General features: G+C 22.9%; 1 protein-coding gene across 3 annotated transcripts; it reads left to right on the top strand.

The window, feature by feature from the left end:
- The first annotated feature begins 3,098 nt into the window (after positions 1 to 3,098).
- On the top strand, positions 3,099 to 23,918 carry LOC129609146 (SEC14-like protein 2). 3 transcript variants are annotated; one of them, XM_055521043.1, is made up of 10 exons: positions 3,099 to 3,138; positions 3,342 to 3,916; positions 3,981 to 4,045; positions 21,286 to 21,355; positions 22,281 to 22,324; positions 22,403 to 22,520; positions 22,619 to 22,909; positions 22,984 to 23,183; positions 23,300 to 23,609; positions 23,717 to 23,918. In XM_055521043.1, the coding sequence occupies exons 3-10, from the start codon at positions 3,986 to 3,988 to the stop codon at positions 23,842 to 23,844; spliced, it is 1,221 nt and encodes a 406-aa protein (XP_055377018.1). In that variant the 5' UTR covers positions 3,099 to 3,138; positions 3,342 to 3,916; positions 3,981 to 3,985; the 3' UTR covers positions 23,845 to 23,918. The 3 variants fall into 3 exon arrangements, with proteins under 3 accessions (XP_055377018.1, XP_055377016.1, XP_055377017.1); XM_055521041.1 differs by having other exon boundaries at positions 3,342 to 4,045; XM_055521042.1 differs by lacking the exon at positions 3,099 to 3,138 and having other exon boundaries at positions 3,335 to 4,045.
- Positions 23,919 to 24,511: the final 593 nt, after the last annotated feature.

Here is a 24,511-nt window from a genome sequence, read left to right as displayed (position 1 = left end):
ATGTAGTTACTTAGGCCTGATCGTCTATCTTGCTATTTTACTAGGAAAGAGAGAAGAAAGTGAGTAACTGTCATATACTTGTATAATATAATTTTCGAGAGAAAAGAATTATTCCAATTGCGTATCAAATTTTTGTTTTTAATTGTATACAAAAGTTTTTCATTTGTTGTTATGCAAAAATCCGATTAAAAAAATTAGTAATTATATTGGAAAAAATAAAACATCCATTACAAAATACTTATAATTCAGATTTGACAGTGAATAAAAAGTGAGTAGAAAAGCGAGATACACGATCAGGCTGTAAAATCTCCTACCTTAAATATTTATTAATTTTAAAAAACTTTATAAATTGTATTATTTATATTTAAATTTCTTTATATAATTTTAATAGTGTTTTTTTTTTTCTTTAATAGCCCAGAAATAATTTTTGAAACAACTTTAGAACGAAAATATAAATTATGGAATGAACATGATTTTTTATGTCAATGTATGGCATGTATTAATAATATAGATACTTTACCACCATGCCGTGATAGGAAAGAACAATATGAATTTTTAACAATCTACTCAGATTTTCTTTTAAATCATAAAAGTTTACAGTCGGCCGAAAAATTTCTAATTAAAATTTTTCAATATTTATCAAAATATTCAAAAAGAAATAACTTTAATGTTAACATATTTATTGTTGAAAAAGAAGCATACAATCTTCTTAATGTTTTACTTGCTAAAAATTAAAGTACCGCTAATTTAAAAATTAATACATTATTTATTTTCGCAAAACAAAAACACAAAAAAATAAGAATTTAATGCGAATTTAATAATTTTCATTATAATAGAATAAGTTAATAATTTTCTTAATATTTTTTTGTTATTTCACTTTTTTTCTTACCAATTATTATGTTATATGTTATTTGAATTGCAAAAGTTTTTTTTTGTTTTAATGAAGTTAAAATATGAATAAAAAAATTAATGTTCTATAAGAAATAATATTAATTTTTATTTTATTAAATTTTTTATAAATTCGAAACTCTGTAATGAAATCATGCAAATTTTTGAATAATATCCAGGGTTAGAGTTTGGGCTCTGAATGAAGCTTTTTATTTATGTATACCTCAACCTGCCTCAACTATCTATTCGATAAAAAGTTCAGATTTTTAGATCCCTGGTTTAGACTCAGATCATAAAAACTTACGTAATGTTTTCTTTTAACTTTTTAGTATATTTAGATTCGTACAAGAAGGAATAATGACACCATTTACCCTCATTTAAAATTTAATCATTATTTTTATTCAATTTCCTTTTGACTGTAAATAGGTTCAGTTGATAGTTTGAGAAAAAATGCAAAAATGCAATAAATATAAAAATTAAGCAAATATAAAAATTAATATGTAATCTTATTCGCAAGGATTTCACGTTCTATTATAAAGGTTCTATTATAATTTCACGTTCAAAGATTCTGTTATAAATACCAATATTAATTAATGATGTAATGATATATTTAAAAGCTATTAAGTAAATGTTAATTGGATTCAAGCATCGTTTTATTTGTGTTTGTGTATCTTTTAATTAAAGTTGTAATGTGTATCTTATAAATGAATTTATTCTTGAAGTATCAGAATAATAACCTTTATAAAATAGTAAGATAAAAGAGTAAAATAGTAAGAGTATTTTATCATATTACAAATCGGTTAGTTTTTCAAATTGCAAAATGATAGCCCTGATAATTTGTACCATACAATTCAAATGATGCGTCTGAGAGGATAAAACTGTTATGTAGGTACTACCCATATATATATATATATTTGAAACGTAAAAGTATTTCATACATGTACACTAAGTCTCAAAGATACGACATTTCAAGTTATGACATTATATAAATTTAAGCCATTTTTATTCAGCTTGCGATATTGTTCCTGATTCGGAATTTAAAATTTGTTTTTTTTTTTTTTACAGATTTTGCTGATTTTTGAATAAAAATCTGTACCGAATTTAATTATGAGACAAATGTAAAGCACATATGTACTGCGACTTCAATAATGCTTTATAAAAAGTTTAAGTACGGTATTAATACGATTGTATTACCGTCTCAGAGCTTCCAATACTTTTACATTGTACAAAAAATTGCTACCTATAGCTTTTGATACATTTTGAAATACAATTTTTACAAATATTAATACGTATATACTTGGTTTTTGCTTGAAAATTTCAATTTAAAGCTCTGTGTTAATGTTAATTTTTAACAAACGTTACCACTTCATTAAAAACATAGTACGAGTATTTTGGGAAAAAACTTATTGCTGAAAATATATGCTCTACTTTATTTAGTTAGTTATTTCTGGAAATATTTATATGACATGTATAAGAAAAGCGTGCTCAATTTTTTCGTTACCCAATTTACTTTTATTTTACTTATCCACTACGTATAGAGCGCATTTAGGAAAAGTGTGCAATGTCAACAGTTTTTACTAAACTTTTTGGGATGTGATACTTTGTAAAGTTTACGTATTAAGCGCATTCTTGAAGTTCACGGGTTAAATGATTTACTTAATCTTTAACTTAATCAGATTTTATTCTATTTACTTTTGTTACAAAATTTAATTTTTTTGGTTTCGTTACTATATATTGTTGTTTTTTAACGTTTGTTAACTTTTTTTTTTTTTTAAAAACAGATGAATTATATTATAAAATAGTTTGTCTAATTCACTTTTTGTTTAATACATTTTTATTTTTCTCCCCAAACTACAATTCGATTTACTACATAAATTTCTGGAACCAAAAATGTCGTATCTTGAGGACTTAGTGTATTGAAAGAGAAATTAAATCGACGGAGATTTTATATATTTAAATTTTTTTTTTTTATATTTTATCTGACTTTGAACGAGTAGAACAGCTTAAAAAGTTCGTCTATTTATTAAAATAACCTTTAAAACTATACTAATATAGTAATAAAAGAAAAAAATAAAATAAAATAAAAGTAGTAAAACAAAATCGACACTAAATTTTTTTTTTTTACTTTTTACTTGTGCTTGATTATTACATGATCGTTATATTTTTGTATTTCTATGTTAGTTAATTTAAAATTCATCAGTTTATAAGAATCTATAGAGCAGAGTGGACGTATACGTGAATATTTTATATGTAAAACGTTTTTTATCAAAAATTATAATATTTTTTTTTTAATTTAAGAATAATTAACTAATCCGTAATAGTATAGATTACCTTTAGTTATTTAAGAGAACAAGCATATTTAGAATAAACTACATACATACATAAATATATATATATATATTTCAACAAAATATTGGTAAACCTACCTTACCTACTTATTCTTTATATTTAAGGTTCATTTACCACCACACCACAAAAAAACAAGAGAATAAAAATCTAAAATTTAAAAATAGTTTTTATGTGAAATTTTAATGGTTTTAAAAATTTTTGTGAAAATTTGAAGAAGTGCAAGACCATAACATAAAAGTGAGAGAAATAAAAAAAAAAACCAGCAAAAAAAAATTAAGTGCGACACGCAATCTTCTTCAGGCATAATTAATTTTTATAAAGAGTGAAATGATCGTTAAAGCCAGATGATTTCGTTGCCATAATTCCATTAAGAAAGTGAAGATTTTTTTATTTAAGAAAAAAAATTACACCATTAACAACATTTGCTTTGGAGAAAAACTGAATGAAAACACAAATATTGTAGATAACTAGGCATCTTACCTATTTTTAAATAAATAAACCAGTTTATTTTTATATATTTTTTTTTTTTAAATATTTTTGTTAATTTTAAATGTTTAATAGAAAATAAAAGATTTATGTGTTAACAAGTTAATTGAAATTTAATTAAAATCGGAAAGAAAAGTTTATTTAAATTAAAATTTTTTTCTTAATTAGCGTTTTACGGATAAATTGAATTGAAGTAACAAATAATTTTTTGTTTTATACAAATTTAAAATTAAATTTTTGAATAATTTGGAATATAGAAAAGATGGCAACTTTTAAGAAAACTCCTGATTTAGAAGATGATCAAAAATTTGCTTTAATGAAGGTAAATATACATTATTTGTCTACCTAACATTAGAATTAATTTATATAACATTATTCGTTTATATAAGATTGTTTTTTTAGTTCCCCATTTTAATGGGAGACGTAAAACTAAATGCAATAAAATAATGGAATAAAAAAATATAATATTCATAATAAGTATTGGAACCTACCTGCCCTTATTTTTGAATTACAAATATACTTATAAGAAAGGTCTAACAGCGCTATGGAAACGCTAGTTTTATATATCGGGTAATCTTCTACATTAGAACCATTCCTTATTCCTTCATGAAAACTTAGTAAGTCATTTTTGCAGAAATGATTGAGATTTCCATAAAAGAAAACAAGAAATCATAAAAGAAAGCAAATATTATAGGTTATTTACATGCCTATGAAAAAAGCGAATATTATTATTTTATCTAGGTAATAGCTTATTCTTAAGGCACTAAGAAATAATGAATTTTAGCAATATTTGAATAACGACAATATTCTAAGGTGTTTAACATTTCAATTTACATTAAATATTAAATCACATTAGTTTAGAAAATTATTATTAAACGTACAATATTTTTATATGTATGTACATATATTACATTGTGTAGTTGTCAATTAGTTTTTTCATTGCCTTTTTTTAAAGATTAAGTTGGTCGTCGTTCTTGATATCGCTATATACTTATCAATATACATTCGAATATAAAATGTAGATAAAATTTTATAAAAAGTTTTTAAATGGCTTACCTATTATGCATACTTTCCAAAATTTATTTTAATATCCTGTGTTAATCCTTGATAAGATACACATATCCTTCATTTAGCTTGTTTTCTTATTATGTAATTATTGCTCATTGATATTTCTTTTATGCTTATACATACATACATACATAAAAATTGTTGCTCATTGGTTTTTCTCCTTAAATTACATACATACATATGTAGGTTATTGCAATTGGGATTCACACAAATTTTTTTTTTGAATTTATTGTGTCCAAAATATCTATGTTCCTATATGATACTGATTCCCGCAGCAGTTTCTAAAGATACAAATTATATGTACATATGTATATGTATGCACATATATGAATTTGGGTATAAGAAAGCAATAATAGCTTTTATTTAAAATTTCTTTTATAATATTTTATAATATTTTGTATAATTTTTGTATAAGAATACAAAATTCTATGGTTGCTGTGATATTTAATTTACAATTTTCGTAAACTTAATAATCGTAAGTGTAATTGCCTATTATAAAATTTTAATAATTTTTATATGTATGCACCTATACAATGTAGGTTTGCTAAAATAACTATTATATGTATTATAATAGTATATAAGTTATGACATACTCCTATTATTATCTAATTTAATTCTTAGCGTTTAAGTATTTTCCATTAATTAATAACTTGTTTGTTTGAATAAAATTGAATAGGTGTAATAGTTTCACTTAGAAATTTGATTAAATAAAATAGATGGATTAATGATTTCTTTATTTGTTTAATTTTGGAATACTATTTTTGGATATAAAATCCGAAAATATAACTTTAAGAAGGGAAATTGAAACGGAAATAATTATAAAAATTAACATTTTTTTAAGGAAAAATATTGGGGTTTTAATTTAATTTTTCTTGTAAAGTATAGATTATTATCATCTTCCCATGTCTTCAACTTACGACATTTTTTGTTCAAATCTTTCGAGTCAAAATATTTTTTTTAAACAATACGCTAACTTATTTTTTCTTTTACACTCGAATACGAAAATAAAAATAAAATTGGGTATAAAAGAAACCAAACCATAAAAAAATGTTTTTTTGTTGACTTTGAGAAATTGAAAAATTATAAATTTGGCAATGAATTTTTTTTTTTCTTTTAATGACTAATCAAATCGAAAGCTAATCAATTTTTTTTTCAAAAACAAAGTTAATTAATCATCTTTAAATTAAAAAAGCTAAAGGCATAAAGTTCATGATAGATACATATTATAGAAATTACGATAAAACAATTGAAAACGTGATGTAAAAATTAGATATGTAGGCATGTTGTACAGATACTAGGCATCTTAATGAATTTCTTAGATGTTTTGCGTATTTGAAAAACGTAAACGCGGAATAACCCAATGAATTAATTATTTTTGTATTATTTATGTACATAAAATAAGTAACAATATTTTAATAGCACTTTTCTTAACTTGAAATAAATTAATGTAATTATACAATTTTATAAATATATTAGGATTCATTTATTACAATTAACGCGCTCAACGCATTAGTGGTCTATACAATATTTTTGTAAAAATGAGTTATTATGTTCAATAGGCCAAAAATCGAAGACCTAAAGAATTGTTCTATTTTTTTTCAAAATACTTAGTTTAACATACTTCACGTTTCACTCTATTTTGACATAAGTTTACTTTTACCTTTTAAAAATTTTCTTAAAAATTAAAAATTTAAAATTTCAATTGCAATTTATTTAAAATATCATTTTTGCAAGTATAGGTCGCTAATACGTTGAGTGCCTCAATTTTAATATAGATTTTATTTATTACTTATTTTTACAATCAAAAAGTGAAAACAGTCTGAACTGAAAATGTTTTTATTGTTAATTTTAAAAATTAATGAGATTTTCTAAATATGTACATATGTATACATATGTAGAAAAAATACACAAAATTAAAATTAGAGATTTGTGCGTTGAGCTAAAATTATAATACGAAATAGCTGTGATCTGGTATCTGTAGGTAATTGCATCTGAAATTTTAAAAAAATTTATTTGAAAAATATTAAGAAAAAACTATAGTTCCTTACCGAAATACAAACTAATCAACAAGATTTTTGGTTTTATTCAACAATATTAGAGTTTTGCTACCCTGCCATGTATGATCCGAATGAATAAGTCGAATTTTGGTTTAAATTTTCGTAATTTGCAAATTTGTATATGCTATACAATTTCAATTACTCAGTAAAATAGATTGCAGACTATAGATTGCATTTAAGTACACAAACTTGTACTTTGCAATCTATAGTCCGTATAAGTACACAACACAAATTTGTATGATTAGACTTTATAATTTTAGGATATTTTGATAAATAAAATCAGTTTTTAAATTATTGGAATTAAAAGCCATAAAATAGTTTAATTCTAAATTTACAGATAATTTGAAGATATTTTCCAAATTATTTTACTGAATTTAACTTCTTTATATTATGAACTGCAGTAATTTAGATTCTATTAAAGAATATATTATTTTAGATTCTAAGATATAAATAAATGCAGAATTTTAATTGCAAGTAATAGTTTGGAGATGGATTGAAAGAGTTAATGCCTTAAACTTCAGCTTGAACTTATATTCATATTAATTGTAGTTGAAAATTTTTGATTAAGAAATTAATATTTAATAATAAGTTATTCAATTGGTAAAATTTGCTGTTACATGCAATGTTTATATATTTTGGAACTTAAAATATTCATACATCATGTGTATATTTTTAATTCATTTTCAGCAAAGCTTCATTTATTGCCAAAAAAAAATTTATTTTGATAATTTAATATTAATACAAATATGAAATAATCATATAACACTTCAAATTCTTATCTAATCTAAATAAACAAGATAAACTTTTATTAATAATATTTATAGTGTTTGTGTACTTAAATATGCTTTATTAAGCAAGGCAACCAAATGTATATCTACTTATTTTTGAAATGATAAAAAATTAATTATGATAATTTATAATTTTTTTAATTCTGCCATAAATTGAACACAAGTCAAGGTCAATCTTTGTATTATTTAAATTTATTTTTAATAAAAAAAAAATTTATTTGTTTATAATTTTCCAAAAAATTTATTTATTTATTATTTTCGTTTTGATATGCAGAAATTGGATTTTCAAAATTGAAATGGTTTTAAATTGCAAAATTAATTTTCATAATACAATTATTTGATTTATTGCATTAAATTTTCTAATAACATAGAACTTATTTTTTAAGTTTTATACGTGAATTAATTTTAAATTTTATAATTATTAATTACGAATTGAAAACAAATATTCATAATATTCAAAAACTAAATTCTAACTGTAAATAGCTCATTATTATTAAAATGGTTTAACAAGTTCCCAGTTCCAATATAAAAATCCAAAATTGACCGACAAATCCAATAGGGTTTTTTGGAATAATTTGTTTTTTTTTTTTTGTAGTCATAAGATAGCTTTAGTAATAATAATAATTTAAAAAAAAAAAACGGATGTAGGGTATTTCTACCTGAAACACATATGGTCCATATTTCCATGTGGTCCAGGAATATAATAATTTGTGATTTCTGCGTAAAACAAAAATATTTTTTCGTATGTCCCGGCGTTTTTCTTTACTTTATTATATCGTACCAGCACGTCCAGTGCAGAAACTGTACAGTTCCGTTACGTTCAGTCGAATAATTTGCTTTAGAAGTTTCATATACCCCCTGACGGTATCAGTGCTTATCAAGCGCACGTTTCCTGAACCATATGTGGCTCAGCGAACAGGGAACGTGTTAATTTTATCCAAGAATGCTATTTTAAAAAAAAATTAGGAAAAAACTAAAAATTTTTAAATAATATCCATATAAAATAATATCGTCGGTATTATGGAAGAGTTACGAAACTGCTTTTTTTTTGTGCTTCGAGAAAAATGCATTTTAAAATATACACACTAGTGTCCATTTGCAGATAAGTGTAAAATTTACGACGTTATTTTTCTGAACATACTAAATTTAGAGTTATGTGGGTTTTTTATAAAGATATTTTAGAAAATTCGGATTTTTTCTGTACATATAACTTAAAACACACAAAAACGCAGTATCGTGACAATACTGAATACCGACAATATATAAGTATATCGTTATAACATAATATCGTTTATACCGCACAAAAACGATTCCAACAAAGTTTGGTTCCTATATACGAGATATATATGATATATATGTACGAGAAAAAAGTTGTTTATATTGAAACCGGTTTTAGCGAAAATATAACCAGATCGTTCATTTTTCTCGTTCCTTGAGGCTACGTATAACAGTTTTCTACTGTATAAATTCATTTTATTGTTCGTAAATATTCTTATGAACAAAGGTTTAATTTAGACTTGATTAAATAATATAGATTTAGAAGGAAACTGAACATTGATAATTTAAAATGAAAACACAATAATATTAGAGCTTAATTAAAGTACAATTCTATAGTCTTAGCTGTGTAGGTATAGGTATAATTTTAAAAAAATACGAAATTTCAAATAAATTCTGATCAAATTATGGCTACATATATGGTAGTAAGCTAATTTTTAGTTTAATCGTAAATGTGATTTAAATTCTTACACTTAATTGTGTTACTATACACTTAATTGTGTATGATATTTAAGCATACTTTCAATGTTGCCCTTTTGTAATAATAAAATTTCTTTTAATTAAATAGCATTAACTTCTTTACTTAGCAAATTTTAAAAAAAAATCCACATAAATTACAAATTTTCATGAAAAAAAATTTACATACATACGAGTATTAATATTTATTTTTACACACCTATTTTGATAAGAAAACCTATTGGGTTAAGGCCTTAACCTCCTCAATCACATTTTTGCTTGTCCTTTAAATTTTTAACTCTTTTTATTAATATAGTTTATTAATAACTTGACTCTTGATGCAACAAAAACGTTGCAAATTTTTTAATTAAAAAAAAAGTAAAAAATGGTTTATGCAATAGGGCTCGCATGTGTACATATTGTGTAAATTATAAGTAACACAATATAATACGAGTATAATACATATATTTAGTATTTTTGATTTTTAACAAAATTTTATAACTTTGTGATTAAAAGTAATATTGAAAGCGAATATTCTATCATTTGTTACTTAAATGTAGGGCTTTGCAGGCTACAACTGTACAGTTTTGTCAATCAATTGGTAAATCTGACACCGATTACATCTAATTAAATTTTTAACCAAAATTTAATGTTAATGAATAAGATTTCTATATACATACAAACATATATTTCATAAATAAATCTTACTTAATAACAATAAATTAAACGCATGGTTAAATAAAAATATACTTATATTTTGTAATATTGTTAACAAAATACTAGTTTATGAAATTTAAAAAGAAAAATGAAAAACAAACAAAATCTTACCAATAAATCCAAAAATAAAACTTTCAAAAATTTCGAATTTTCTAGTTAATTATTTCTGAATTAAATTTAACGCTTTAAAAGGTTTAATTTAAACTAATTTCATTTTAAACACTAAAAAAGAAAACAAGACAAATGAAAAAATAAAATTAAAAATAAATTTAAGTGTAAGGTTTTGAGATTTCTTTGTTTCATTTTTTGGGTTTACTTTCTTAATTAACACGCTCAATCTGATTTGTTATGTGAAATTTTTGAGTCTTATTTTTGCAATTTTTGTTTTTTTTTTTTTTTAAATAAGTATCTAAAAATTGTAAATTTTTCCTTAAAAATTTTATATTTAAGATTTGATTTCGTTTTTGGACTTTTTTAAATTTTTCTCAAAGGTGTGAAATTTCAAATTTATTATTTTTAATTTAATAAAAAAAAATTTTGCCTAAATTTCGTGAAAGTTACAACAATATCATTTTGAATTGCCCATCATTATTTCAGAAAATTTATTAGATTAAGTAACAGAGAAAATTTGTTAAGTTTTAAATTACATTTCAAATTCGATTCGTGTTTAAGCTTTAACATCTATAAATTCCATTTGGATCCATAAAATTGTAAAATAGAAAAAATAAAGGCTTTAAAATTGATTTTACAGAAATTGTGAATAAAATATGTATGACTCAAGAAAAAACTATATTAAGCTCAAAATATAATAATAAAAATTATAATTTTAAAGCCGGTTTTTACCGACCGTATTATGTATACAATAGGTAGGTGATGTAATGGCAACAAATTTTGCATATCGAGTTTTCGGTGTTTCCATGGTATATAGAGAAGTTTAAATAAGCTATTTTTTTCATCCTATCGGTCTGTCTGATTTTGTGTGCACGCGTGTATGTCAAGTTCGGCGGAACTGATTTTGATGAAATTTTATATGTAAGTTAATAGATTTTCTTGAAATTTCATATATAAGATTCGTTCAAGCGTCCGCGAAACCACCTAACTTTTTGAAAGAAATCAAGCGTCAGCAACTGGACGTTTAGAAATAATCAACCGACTTCATTGAATTTTAATATTTAAATACTTCGTTTTAAAACAATGAACATTTTAATTTTTTTGGAAAGATCAGGGCACGGAAATTGATTTGAAGGCCGATTTTACATTTTTTACCATATTTACATGGAATTTCTTGAAATTTGATATTTGAGTTCTGGTTGTTATCGAAACTAACTGGCGAGCATTTCAGGGAATTCGGGTAGCATAAAGTGAAACTCTATACTAAGAGTCAAATTGACATTTTTCTAGGTATGTTAACTATAAGCTTGCTAATACCCTAAAAATTGGAAAGAAGTATTTAACAGGCATTTTTATAATATTCTCTAAGATTTTCACTTAACTAGACAATACACAATGCGGTCGGTTATGTGCTGATCACATCAGATTTTTTTTTTTTAGTTTTTCTAAACAAAACATTAATCTTTATAGTAAAGATCACGCTATAAACGAAAATCTTGTTGCTATTCTAACAAATTAAAAATTTAATTAAGTTTTTTTTTTTACTTAAATTGTTTGATCTTATGCAAATTAATAAAAAGTAATAAATTTCGTAATACAAAATAACATTTTACATACGCTATTATTAACTTTAATTGATATTTTATTAATTAATAAAATTATTAAAATTCATACTGAATAAAAGTATGTATAGTGCAGTCAAACTGGTTAATAAGTTCATCGAAAATTTGCACGATTTTTGTTTGCTCATATTTCGTTTCGTTTTTTCTTTTCTTATTTAAACGAGTTTAATTAAATAAGCATAAATTTTGCTTCTGCGAACTAGAAAACTCGATCATTTACATGGCATGACAAAAATTTCAAATAGTAAATAATAAACAATTTTGTTTATGGTTCTTAAAGTATAATTTATGACAACTATAATGTCAGAATTGAATTTTTGGATTAAATTAAAAAAAAAATTTGGTTCTAAAAGATTTTTTAACTAATGTAGCACATAAGCGTGTCATAATTACAAACAAAAAATTTGAAAAATGTATAAAATCAATTTAGTTCTGTTAAGGAATTTTGTTTTGATACGAGTTGCTTATAATTCGAGGCCAACTGTAAATTCAAATTAAATTGATTATTAAAATGTTTATAGCACTAGATTTGCAAGTTTTATACTAACAGACGTGTATAATGAATTAATTTTAAAATACATTAGTTTATTAGGAGGTGAGGTAATATGATATCGAAAGTTAATAAAACTGGAGAAACTCTATAACCTAAAAATTACAATTTATTGATTACAAAATTCAGTAATATTAAAGTTTATAGGCTGAATTGTATATAAAAATTTTATTAGTGCAATTTTGGATTCAAAGTTTGTACTTATAATATTCTTAAATAACAAAAAATGATTATAAATATTTTACAATTTTATATTTTAAATAAAAATATCAAAGTATATAAAGAAATTCCCGTTTTAAAATTGTATTAATACCTCTTCTATCAGATATTTATTGGAATCTATATTGATTCTATTGATATTGACAAAGAATAGAAAAATATCCAAATTAATTCTGCTAAAAAAAAACTTGCTGCATAAAACACGGACCACATAACACTTTAATATTTCCTGAATTTTAGAGTGATTTTCCAAAATCACATCATTTTTAATATAGATCTTTTTTTGTTTTAATTTTTCCTTCCTAATCACAAACTATAACTATAGATGATCTAGTTTGGACATAATTGTGAAAATAAAGCTATGGTAATTATGACTTTAATATTTTTTTTTTGTTTAATATTTTTGAAAACTGTTCCTATGCATAAGCGCACCTCTTTTAATAATGTTCACTATTATTTATGTCGTAAGCCTCTTCGGGAAATTAATTTTATTTATATTTAATTGATATTGTATAAACTCTTAATCAATTATAAATTTTTGCTATATATGGTTGAAGATGTGGAGAATAAAATATAGCTTACCAAAATCAAGTCACATAACTTTTACACTTAAAAAAGATGATTGCGCACCTGTTTATATTGAGAGAAATGCTTTACCATATTAAATGCAAAAAGAAAGAATGTTCTCTTCAAGGGAAATGCTTATACTGGCTGGTCAGAAGAAGTTCAGTTTTACTAAACTAATTTGGACTTTTGGAATAGAATTGTGGTGGTCTGCTAGCAATTTCAATGTTGAAATATTACAAAAATATCAAAATATGGCACTAAGAGCAATTGCGAATTCTCCTTGGTTCACTAAAAACACAGATTTACATAAATATCTCAAAATGCCTACTATAAAAGATGAAATACGAAGTCACTATAGAAAATATAAAACAAATATAGAAAACCATCCCAATCAATTAGCCAAAAAACTGACAGACGACACAAGTCAGGACATATCAGGCCTAAAACGATGGTAAATTCTTAATCTAGATAATAGAAACTAAACTGTAAAGTAAAAATGTAAAAATTTAAATTGTATTTGAAGATGGTAGATCAATTGGACGCTATGTTACTATATGTGATATATTTTAACATTAACATAACATTTAATTATGACTAGAATAAGTCGATTGTAAATAAAAAATATAAAAAAAAAAAAGTTAAAAATGATGCCACTTTAAAGTTCAAAATAATTACCTAAGAATCTATCAACAATTGATGTTAAAGTGGTCGTGTAAACACATCTTTGATAGCAACCTACAATTCACGTAAACACTTCATTAAAATGCATATCTACCGCCCAGTAATTTTACACAACTTAACTTAGAAATAATTAAAGCGAAAAATTTACTTCAAAACAAAATAATTTTACTAGTTTATTTAAAATTGAAATTTTCTGTTTAAACTTATAAATATTTAAGAGTAATAATAAAAATTTAAATAAATTCACAATTTATTCATCAGGTGCATATATTCAAAATTAATATGTACATTTATATTCAGTATTTTTATATATTAAGTATAATTATTCTTATAAAACTTCAAAAATCTTTTACAGGGTGGTTCGCAATTATATCGTTGAGTTATACTTTTATGGTATTTCGTGTTTTTATTTTGAATAACTGAAAATTCGCTATAATAATTGTGAAATGTCAAAGAACTCCATTTTGGCTTCCAATTTCCCAAGGGAGAGATTGAACTACGAATCGTGCTTCTAAGAAATAATTATTAATTTTTAATATTTGATAAATTTTTAATTAAAAATCCATTCTGTTTACAATAAATTTTTTAATTCGCACAAGTGCCTATCAATAATCAAATTTATTTTACGCCTATCGAATGTATTTTACGTCTTTTTTCGATGGTATATAAAGTATCTTGCTGTTTATATACTTTTACTATATAAAATTTATTAATAAAATTTTTATTAATTTTCATGATTTAAATCTTTTTAATACAGCCTGTATAGTATTAATAAATAAAATGAGTAGAAAAATGTATAAAAACTATAATTTTCATGACCTACATTTAATTATGAAAACCAAAAATGGAAATTACGCTTAAATTATTATACTGTATAAGATTCAATATTTTATTATACGAATAAAATTTTTTTTAATTTCTAGGTGAATATCATAAATAAATTTTTAACGCATGTATAATTTTATCTACAATAAAAAATAGTACTGTAATTTATGAAATCGTTTATATACATAGTTTCAGTTTTTACAGATTATCTAATTTTATTATTTAAATGGAATATGTTAAACTAGGCTTTTGTATATACTTGATGGCAGTATATTATATTCGGTGGTTTTTTTTTTACTGTAATATTCCATTAAATAACTAAAATTCTTTAAATCCAAAAAAAATGAATTTTATTTAAAGTTCTACTTCTGAAATATTTTTTAAATTGCTTATACATATACATTGCAAACAAATGTACAATAACATTAAATGTTACTTTGCAAATTTTTTCTAAATATATAAGTTTTAAAAAAATATTTGGCCTCTAGTTAATGTGTTTTGTCATAAAAAAAATTAATCTTATTTTTGAAAGATCTGTGTGTCCGTCATTGTTTGTTATGCTACAAGAACCATATCCAATCAAAAGCAGTGGTTCGAATATCTGCCATACAACTCTAAAAATAATTTCATCATATTTCAGAATTAGTAAAACTAACAATATTAAAATTTCATATAAATGAGTGGAATGATATTTGTATAGTTATGCGAGTGTTTGCAACAGCTGTCATACAATTTGAAAAATATTTTGCATACAACCATAAACACCTAAAAATGTAACGAGTTTATATGTTGACTAAAGAGATTCAATAGTCCCTTTAATTTGTTAAAAATTTTCTATACACACAAATGCAAAAATATTAAGATAACTTGGTACGTTATAGGAATTTATGTGGAGTCTTATATAAAGATGTCTGTGATACAACCCATATATAAATGACAATACGTATTATTCTGAAAACTGTTCTGAGAACTATTCTGAAAATTGTTATCATTATATTGTTTTTTGTTAAGTGTCAAATAACTTTTCAAAAATATTCGCACGAGTATCGCAGAGCTGACACGATCAACTATAGTTTTTTTTTCTTATTTAAAATAAAATTAATTTTATAACAGTTTATGAGGTTACCGGAAGGGCATTTCAGAGAAAACAATACTCCGACAATTAAAACTTTTTTACTGAAATCACTTAAACAAAAGATCCTCATTATTTTGAAGAAAATTCATTTAATTAAACACAATTTAATTATGTTTTAAAGGAACATCAAATTTTTTATGGTCTATTTTTAAATCAGTAACATAATTTTATACAACTTCCATATCAAAAACAAGTTTTATAATACAAAGTAGAAAATAAAAGTGAAAAACATATTAATTTTTATTTATTTTTATATTTTTTTTTTTTTTTCGTAAGGTTGATTGCTTAATCCGGTTTCTAATAGAAAATAAAAATAAAATACTTAATAATGAAAAAAGTTGAATCTATGAAATTGAAACTAAGTATTTCATTACTTTATATTGTTATAGACACTTTATGCTTATAATTATAACAAGTCTGCATGCTTTGCAACTAGTTTGGATTTAATATCTATGATTTTTACAGTTATGATTGATATTTATATGCTTTTTACATCATATATATTACCGGTAAATATATACATAAGGTTAACCGGTAACAGCTATTGTTCATTTTAAACACAATATTACAAAATATTCAATTAAATTATTTATATTTATAATTATTATACTTAAATGTAATTATTATGTGATCTATTGTAATATGGAGAACAATTTCCTTAGTCTTACTTCTTTTGTATTAAATTGTATAATTACACTCTGTAAAACTAGTGAGAAAAATAAAAAATAAATTGAAAATTTTTCATTTTTTTAAATAATGCAAGAGAAATATAATTATTTTAACCCTTTGTGGCACAAAATAATGTTAATTTCTTAACCCTTATCTAATAACATAAGTGCTCTAATATTTCTAGCTTCTAATGTATTAAAAAATATAAAATGATATTTTAAGGTATTTTATTTATGATTTTATTGAAATTCCGTTTAGTTTTTATTTTGAGCTCATAATATTATATTTTATTAATAATGCTAGAATATTAAATTTTGCAGTGCATATTCTTAAAAAAATATTCGGAAAATTGACGTTAACCTAAAATGTTCATTAATAGTTTTTCTTTTGATTTTTTTTTTTGTATATGAAAAGCAACAAAAGTTAAAGAAATAGCGCAAAATTAATAATTATAAATATAATTAATAATCGGTCAAACATCCCTTTCCCTCAAATTCACACGCCGGTGATGTCATTATAAATCTAATATTATGTAATTTCCGCGATATAGCCGCTGGGATTCTCCCAAACTTAAGGGAACTCTCATTTGAACGCGTCCATGATATTTCTTTTTTCCAAAATGAGCTTTTAGAAAAGGTTGTATATACTTTTTAGATCATATGAAAATAAAAAATATTCATAAAGTTTTATGGTCAGTTTTTAAATAAAATTTTCGGCTTTGCTTTTCTTTTGTAAAAATTTATATTTTTAATTTGAAGTGGATGTTTAATGAATTAGAATAAAAATATTAAAGACTAAGGTATCTGCGGTGATAAGTGAACATTCCATTTTTTATTCTTTTCGATCCCAATGGGTGATTCATTGCATTAGAATGCTCGTAAACTATGTAAGCAAGCCACAAATTCACAAATATGGGGTATTGATAATTAATGATATTGATTCGGGATAATTTACAGTAATTTATAGGGTATCCGATAAATGAGATAAGGCTTTTTTTTTGTTACTGTGAGAGAACCTTGGTATAGCAAACGTGTTAACAACGATATCGAAATAATTTAGTAACTTCTTAATAATTTTTCATTAAACTATTTTAAAAAATTATTTGAAATTTTTAAATAAATTATTAAATATTGTTGAAATTTTTTATTTTAGTATCAAAATTTTTTTTATTTTATTAATTATAATTATTTTGGAATGGTGTATACCTATACTTGTATGGGATAATTGCATGCCATAAAAATTACAATTGTGCATTGATGTATACATTTTTTTTTTTAATTAAATGATTAGAATGTACGTACATAAAATCAAGTGGAACCATTTTTCTCCTTGATAAAGTAAAATTCACAAATATTTTAAAGGTTTTTAAACTTCATTTCACATTCATTCGAAACTTAAAATATATTCTGCAAATTATTTATACAAGAAACACATTCAAAACCTTCTTGTTTTGTTCCTCTTATCGTAAAAATGTAGTGTCTTTGTTTTATTTTATTTCATTGAATTCTTAATTTTTTTTTATTGAAAGCTTTGTTTCTTAATTTGATTTCGTTTCGTTTTTTTAATTTTTGGCTTATAAATACTACAAGTCAAGGTTACGTATATTGTTTACGAAAAAAAAAATTAATAATAAAATGATCTTATAATGGGAAATTCGAGGTGAAGATAATAAAGTACAAAAAACCAGAACCGAGCAAAAAACAAAAGTATATTGTAGGTTTTGTTAAAAAATTTTTATGATGGTCAAGGTATTTGCGTGCATTGAACGCCTTTATATTTAATCTTAAAGAAAAGAAAATAAAAAAGTAATGAGGAAAAATTTTTGATACAAGTTCATACCGAGAATTTGGTAATTATGTACAAGACAAATTCATTACATACAGCTACAATAACTTTGTAAAGATTTTTAAAATTTAAATTTTGATTGAAAAGGTTTTGGTAAACTTTTACTATAATTGAAGGTAAGAAAATAAAAAAATAGTGTAGTAAAATTACTTTTAAATAATTTTTAAGAGTAATTTAATTCAGGAAATGCTAAAAATGTATAGATAAATATGAGAAAAACTATAAATATGGAAAAAATTTAAATGTGGTTGTAATTTCAAATTTAAATTTAATCTTTTAAATGTACAAATGTTTTAGGTTAATAATTTATATATATTGTTTGAAAGGTATAATAATTGTAGGTAACACATATTTTTAGGTTTTTGGAATTTAGAAATTTTTCAAAAACTTTTATAGCTTTTTCGTAATCAACTCAAATTCAATAAAATTCGAAGCCTTATTGCATATTTCTTGTTCACTAGATATTTTTTTGGTTGTGTTTGTTTCGATTATGAATTATTATTTCGGGAAATAAACGATTGCAATATAATCATATATTATTCATATATGTATTATACTTTTGTTCAGTTTCCATTATTTCTTGGTTTTTTTTTTTAAACATATATGGCATTAAACACTGGTTCCATGAACTATTTAATGCTTTTTCTTATTCTTCTAGTTAGTATGTATATTTTTACAATTAAATCAAAATTGCTTTTTTTTTTTTCATATATAAGATTTTGTAAGAATTTGAATTTAAAAATTTGTATGTATATTATTAATCAAAATTTATATGCTTGTAATTTAGTTTTGTATTTAGTTTTAAGATGATAATTGTATTACTATTGTAACTAGAATGAATAAAGTTTATTTACTTACTTACTTACTTACTTACTAATATGATATTTAAAATATGCTCACGAATTTTAAAACAAAAAAAATGGCACCTTTTAAAAATATTAAACTTATAACAAAGAAATTTTCTTTTTAAAATATTTAAACAACTGTCTGACCACTATTTTAATAATTAAACGTTAATATTGTACATAATCAAAAGCTTGATCAGGTAAAGGCGAGATATATCACATTTTAATATCAACTTCACGCTTATCCTAGGTATGGTCTTTAATGTAAAGAAAAAAATTATCTTTACATTAAAGACCATACCTATTATCACTTTAGATATGTACAACTAAATGATATATAAGGGCACCGCATTCAAACTTAAAAAACAAAAATTTTTTCCGAATTACTTCAATCGAGTCAACTTCGGTATAATTCGTATATTTTTTTCTCAATTCATTTTCCATAATTTCGATGAAATTATTGTTTAGTAAAGTTTTGTAATTAAACGAAAATATTTATAGATTTTGTTAAATTTACTGTATGAAAATTTTAAAAGCATAAAGAGAGAATGAGAGTTTCTCTCTGTACACAGTGATCTTATACTAATCAGGGTAGTGGTCTAAACAATAAAAATTATTCATTTTAAAATTTCAAACATAAAAAATAACACTCAAAATTTTAAAAAAAACATCTCCTTACTATAGGTATACTTAAAATATTAGTATACCTACTTATACGGGATATATGTACCTACATATTTACATAATATTCATATAATTAATTTGTACTTATGTAAATGAAGGCTAATAATGTATTTTCAAGTTTCAATCCAAATTTTTTTGATTTTCTATTTTTGTGGGTTATCTGTCGTACCTAAAAAAAGAAATTACGTATTATTTTTTTATAATTCATAAAATTATTAATTAATTCAGTTTTCTATTCAATTTCTATATACATACATGTATATTTTTTGGTTTATCTACCTAAAATTTAAAAGTTTTATAACCGGTTTACTTTTTCCTATTAAATTTTTATACAATTTTAATTTAGATTCGTTCATTCATTCAATTTTTTTTTTTCAAGTATTTTATTATGTTCTGCTTCCCAAAGTGGTTATCTTCCAGTTTAATTTAATTATAAAATTTCACTTTCTTTTACTCTAACCATAAATAATTTTTCATTTTTTAAAATACCATTGTAATATTTTTAGAGTTCAATTTTTAAAAATGTTTTTTTGTTTTGTTTAATTACTAATTGTCAAGAATTAAATAGATGGTACATTTTTATTACAGAAATTTGACATTTGTGTGCTTTAAGTGAAACTGAAGAAAATAAAAATTTGCCAATTTTCTTACTAGAAATACCGGTTATGTGTTGGAAAATCAATAAATTACGTGAGGAATGAACAAAATTTATATTGCAATTTGGGATGCGATTTATGGGGTCCCATTTTTAATCTTATCTCTTTACTCACTGAATGAGAAGAAAATACATGTAATTTACACTTCAGTTACTGAATGAGAAAATGAACAAGTGAGTTTCACATTTTTTTTTTTTTTTTGAAACACTTTTTGTAATTTTCAAGTGAGAAGAATCTTCCCAAAAAGTGTTTTCAAGGTTCAGTTAGCATTCAGTTGTTTTGTTTTTGAATATAAAGAATTCAGGCGATATTTTAAATTTTTGCATATACATTATGTAAAGAAGTTTGGGTTTTAATGCAACAAATTTCGGGCTTTAATAAAACAAAATTAATCGAAAAACATAAGCGAGAAACTTGTTTTTTGTTTTAAAATATACATAGTTTGTCTATCATCATCTTGTCTCCTTGTTCAATAATACTTATTTTAATTACTGAACACTTTAGAACTGAACTGAAAATATTTTAAAATTAAAATTTTCCAATCAACAAAATATTTTTCTTTAATTAAATTAATGTTAAAATGAATATTTATTTTGATGGCGCTGTAGTCTACTGAAAATATTTTTTTATGTTTTGATGTTTAAAATTCATATAATTTTAATTATGAACGCATTTATTTGATTATATTAAATTTATTTTCATAAATTTTTAGTTTTTAATTTATTATTTATTAATTTTGTTTTGTTTAAATTTAAAAATTTATTTGATAATATAATAATTTTTTAATTATAGTTTAGACGTAGTGTTGCCGATATTTTGAGACCGGAACATGATGATTATTTTCTACTAAGATGGTTAAGAGGTAAAAAAAAAATTATTTTTCAATTGAATGAGCGTAAATTTTCGTATTTTTATATTTTAGTTATCGAAATTTCATTTTCAATTAATTTACAAATTTAATTTTATTAATTTTCAGTAATTATTGTAAATTTAATTTAAACACTTAATTATTTACAATTTAAACTACATTCATATTATATACAAATTTATAAATTGATAATAGCTAAGTAGGTTTTAGTATATTTATTATACAAACAATTACTAATTACTTATATAACAATTACTAATTAGGCATTATTCCTACAATTAGGCATTATTCTTACAATTTCGCTAGAAGTGAATTGTAATTTATTTTTAATGGTAATTGTTAAAATTTGAATTTTTCTCATTTTTCCTCAGAAAACAGTTGTGTGTGCATAAAATATTTAAAAATTTTTCCAAACATTTTTACATTTTCTTTAATTTTCTCTTGAATTTTCACTATACATAAAGCATAATAACAGTTGTAGAAAATTGTCATGCTGAGTCTTAATTTTTATATGGAGATTTTTGAAAATTAATTTACAATTTATATCTTAATATAAATAGATCAAAATTACAAAATCTTCAAATGTAGCATATTCGATAAATCATTCGTACAAAATAATCATTTTAAAAAATCGTAACATGCTTATTACTGTAAAATTATTTTAAATTTGAAAAAAAAAAATCACATAGCCAAATGTAAAACTTCTGTAATGTAAAGATCTGAGAATGTAAACTAATTGGTTTTTAAAATGTAAAAAAATTAATGTAGGTCTGTAAATTTGCCTGTATTCAAATAAAAATTTTTAAGATTTAAGTTAGAATTTCAAATTTATATCTGAATTATCGACAATTTGAAATATACATAAATAATTTGTTTTTTTTTTTATGTTATTTACATACATATTTAAATTCAATCATAGCAAGGAAATGGAATGCGGAAGCAGCTGAGAAAATGTTAAGAGATGTAAGTTTAAATTAGTTTTAAAAAAAATTGTAATTAAATTTAGATGTATAAAGAAATGTATCTTATCTCTTTGTATAGGCTCATAAAAATCGTATTATGTGGGATGTTGATAATCTAGAGAAATGGAATAGACCACAAGTTCTTGTTGATTATTGTCCACATGGATTAACTGGTTTTGATAATGAAGGATCACCAAGTATGTTACAAGTTTAGTAAATATACATTATATGTGTTAAATATATTGGAATTTTATACAAAAGACCTTTAATATTTTTCTTTATATTTATTTTACAGTTGTTATAATTCCATTTGCTGGAATGGATATGTATGGAATGTTACATTGTGTTACAAGATTTGATTTTATGCGATCCACCGTTCTTTATTTAGAGCGTTATATGAAAGTTGCTTTTGAACAAAGTAAAATTTATGGACCACAAGCAAGACAATTTGTTGTTATTTTTGATATGGAACATTTTAATCTTAAACAATATGCATGGAGGCCTGCAGCAGAACTTGTCCTATTTCTAGTCAAAAATTATGAATTAAATTATCCGGAAATATTGAAAATCTGTTATATTATAAATGGTAATAAAATTTTATATTATTAATAATCTAAAACCTTAAAAAAAAATTTTATCTTCTATTAATTTTATTTTCAGCTCCGAAAATATTCTCGGTAGCTTTTAATTTTGTTAAGAAATTCTTGGATGAAAATACTATGAGTAAAATTCAAATACATAAACAAGGTTCTGAAAAATGGCAAAAAAATTTATTTAGTCACTGTGATTCTTCACAAATACCAAAATATTATGGTGGTACATTAACCGATGAAGATGGTGATCCGAAATGTAAATCAAAGGTGAAAATTTTAATAAATATATAAAATATTTATATTTTATTCAATATTAAAAAAAATATTAAATTTCGATACTTGAAATTTTGCAAAATTTAAATTTTTTTTTATATTTTATTAAGATATGTTGGGCTGGTAAAATACCAAAAGAACTTTATAATAAACGTGATGATGATGAACAAAATGATAATGAAAATTTTGTTGATGCTACAATTAATAAAGGTGGAAAAATTAAATTGGAATTTATGACTGAAAATGAAAATGGTACAATTTTAAGATGGGAATTTAGAACATTTGAACATGATATTAAATTTGGAATTCGTAGTATTGATAATAAAACTCAAGAAAAATTAGATGAAGTTCCCTTGGGTAGGGTGTCATCACATGAAATCGATGAAATTGGTTTTATTAATTGCCGTCCTAATACAAAATGTAAGGAAATTAATATAACAAATATAATACGAGTATAATCCCTGACAACTATGCTTGATAACTTAAATCTGAAATGTTTTTTTATTCTATTTTTTGTTTTTTTTTAGATATTGTTGTATTCGATAATTCTTACAGCTACTTAAAATCAAAAAAAATAAGATATAATGTAGATTTAACAAGAGGTTTAGAAGAAATCGAACAAATAAGTGAAGAAATGTTAACAACACAATTATAAAAAAAATTATGTGATATAAAATTTATTAAAAAAAACTTTCTTTATTTCGTTTTTTAATTGAGAATTGTTAATTTAAAAAAAAAAGCAAAAAAATAATGTAAATATAAAATAAATGGTTGGTTGTGTTTTATCCATTAAAGTAAAATAAAACTGTTAAATAAATATAAAAAACTTTTGTTAAAAATATAAAAAAAATTATAAAAGAAAAATTAAGTTACAAAATTTAATTTGTGTTTTTTTTTTTATAAATTTTAGAGATAAAATTTGAGCAGAATTTCTAGTTCTAAATCCTTCTTTATACCTTCTTAAATTCAAAAAAAAAAAAAAACTAGGGAACTACTTTAGTTCTAACATTGTTTTTTACTTGTTGAAATGCAGTCTTATCTGCATTTCACAAACTCTAAATTTAATTTGTAGATGCATTTAAAAGTCCTCCGTTATATTTTTTTCCAAATATCCTAATCGAGAAAACTTAATTGACATTTAAGAAAAATTTTCATATCAATTCCAACTAACACAACTCCAATTTAGTTCAAATGAATGCATGGAATATATTTGTAGTCAATGAGGAAGTTCAATTACACCTCAAATCTCATATAATATGATGATAAACTTTTGCAAAATATTCAATTTATATTAATTGTTCAAGATAAATGAAATTAAAATG

This window comes from Condylostylus longicornis, unplaced genomic scaffold (genome assembly GCF_029603195.1).
Source record: "Condylostylus longicornis isolate FDR11 unplaced genomic scaffold, ASM2960319v2 ptg000038l, whole genome shotgun sequence".
NCBI classification, from domain to species: domain Eukaryota; kingdom Metazoa; phylum Arthropoda; class Insecta; order Diptera; family Dolichopodidae; genus Condylostylus; species Condylostylus longicornis.
The sequence above is the reverse complement of the archived record's forward strand: the minus strand, read 5'-3'. Positions and strand labels throughout refer to the sequence as shown.